Raw genomic sequence first — 1203 nt, forward strand, 5'->3', positions numbered from 1 at the left:
TTATTTCACTGATCTCCATAAGATGGCCGTAGCTCCATAAGTGAACAAATAACCTATTTGTGATCGAGCTTTATCGGGATCAGATAAATATCCTGCATCTTCATAACCAGTTAGCACTGCTTTGGATTTATTAGAATAAAATAATCCCATATCAGTTGTGCCTCGAAGGTATCGAAAAATATGTTTAACTCCATACCAATACCTCCGAGTTGGAGTGCAACTATGTCTTGCTAATAGATTTACAGAAAATGCAATGCCTGGTCGCGTATTATTAGCAAGATACATAAGTGCACCGATAGCACTAAGGTAAGGTATTTCAGGACTGGGTGCCTCTTCATTTTTTTCCTTTGGCCGGAACATATCCTTTTTCTTATAAAGTGATCGAACAACCACGGGGGAACTGAATGGATGTGAATTATCCATGTAAAATCGTTTAAGTAATTTTTCAGTGTAAGTTGATTGGTCAACAAAAATTCCATCTCTCAAATGTTCAATTTGAAGTCCAAGATAAAATTTTGTTTTTCCAAGATCTTTTATTTCAAATTATTCCTTAATATAATTAATTATTTTCTGGAGCTCTTCAGGAGTTCCAATTATATTTAAATCATCAACATACACAGCAACTATAGCGAATAAAGACTCAGTCTTCTTTATAAATACACATGGATAAATGGGATCATTTATATATCGTTCCCTTAACAAGTACTCGCTTAATCTTTGGTACCACATTCGACCAGACTGTTTTAATCCATATATTAACCTTTGCAACTTGATCGAGTAAAGGTCGCGAGAATGTGGTCTAGATGCTTCTAGTATTCGAAATCCTTTAGGGATCCTCATATATACATATTTTTCAAGAGAACCATATAAATATGCGGTCACAACATCCATCAGACGCATTTTTAATTTTTTAATCACTGAAAGGCTGATAAGATAAGGAAAAGTCGTTCCATCCATTACAGGAGAATATGTTTCCTCGTAATCAATGCCTGATTTTTGCGAAAAACCTTGAGCAACTAGACGTGCTTTGTATCTTACAATTTTATTTTTATCATTTCTCTTTCGCACAAATACCCATTTGAAACCAACAGGTTTTGTCCCTTCAGGGCTTCAGACTACAGGTCCAAACAATTTATGTTTATTAAGTGAGCTCAATTCATTTTCAATTTCTTCTTTCCACTTTGGCCAATCATTTCTACGTCG

The 1203-nt window shown here is 34.8% G+C and overlaps 1 protein-coding gene across 1 annotated transcript; it reads right to left on the reverse strand.

Annotated features, from left to right (window-relative positions):
• LOC141674503 (secreted RxLR effector protein 161-like) lies at positions 1 to 423 on the reverse strand. Its single transcript, XM_074481210.1, has one exon. It carries the CDS (start codon positions 421 to 423, stop codon positions 1 to 3), a length of 423 nt encoding a protein of 140 aa, XP_074337311.1.
• Between the last annotated feature and the right edge of the window lie 780 nt (positions 424 to 1203).

The sequence above is a fragment of the Apium graveolens genome, chromosome 7, assembly GCF_009905375.1.
Source record: "Apium graveolens cultivar Ventura chromosome 7, ASM990537v1, whole genome shotgun sequence".
In the NCBI taxonomy this organism is placed as follows: Eukaryota; Viridiplantae; Streptophyta; class Magnoliopsida; order Apiales; family Apiaceae; genus Apium; species Apium graveolens.

Excerpts from the sequence above, each read along its gene's own strand:
- LOC141674503 (XM_074481210.1), bottom strand. The coding sequence starts at position 423 with ATGGATAATTCACATCCATTCAGTTCCCCCGTGGTTGTTCGATCACTT.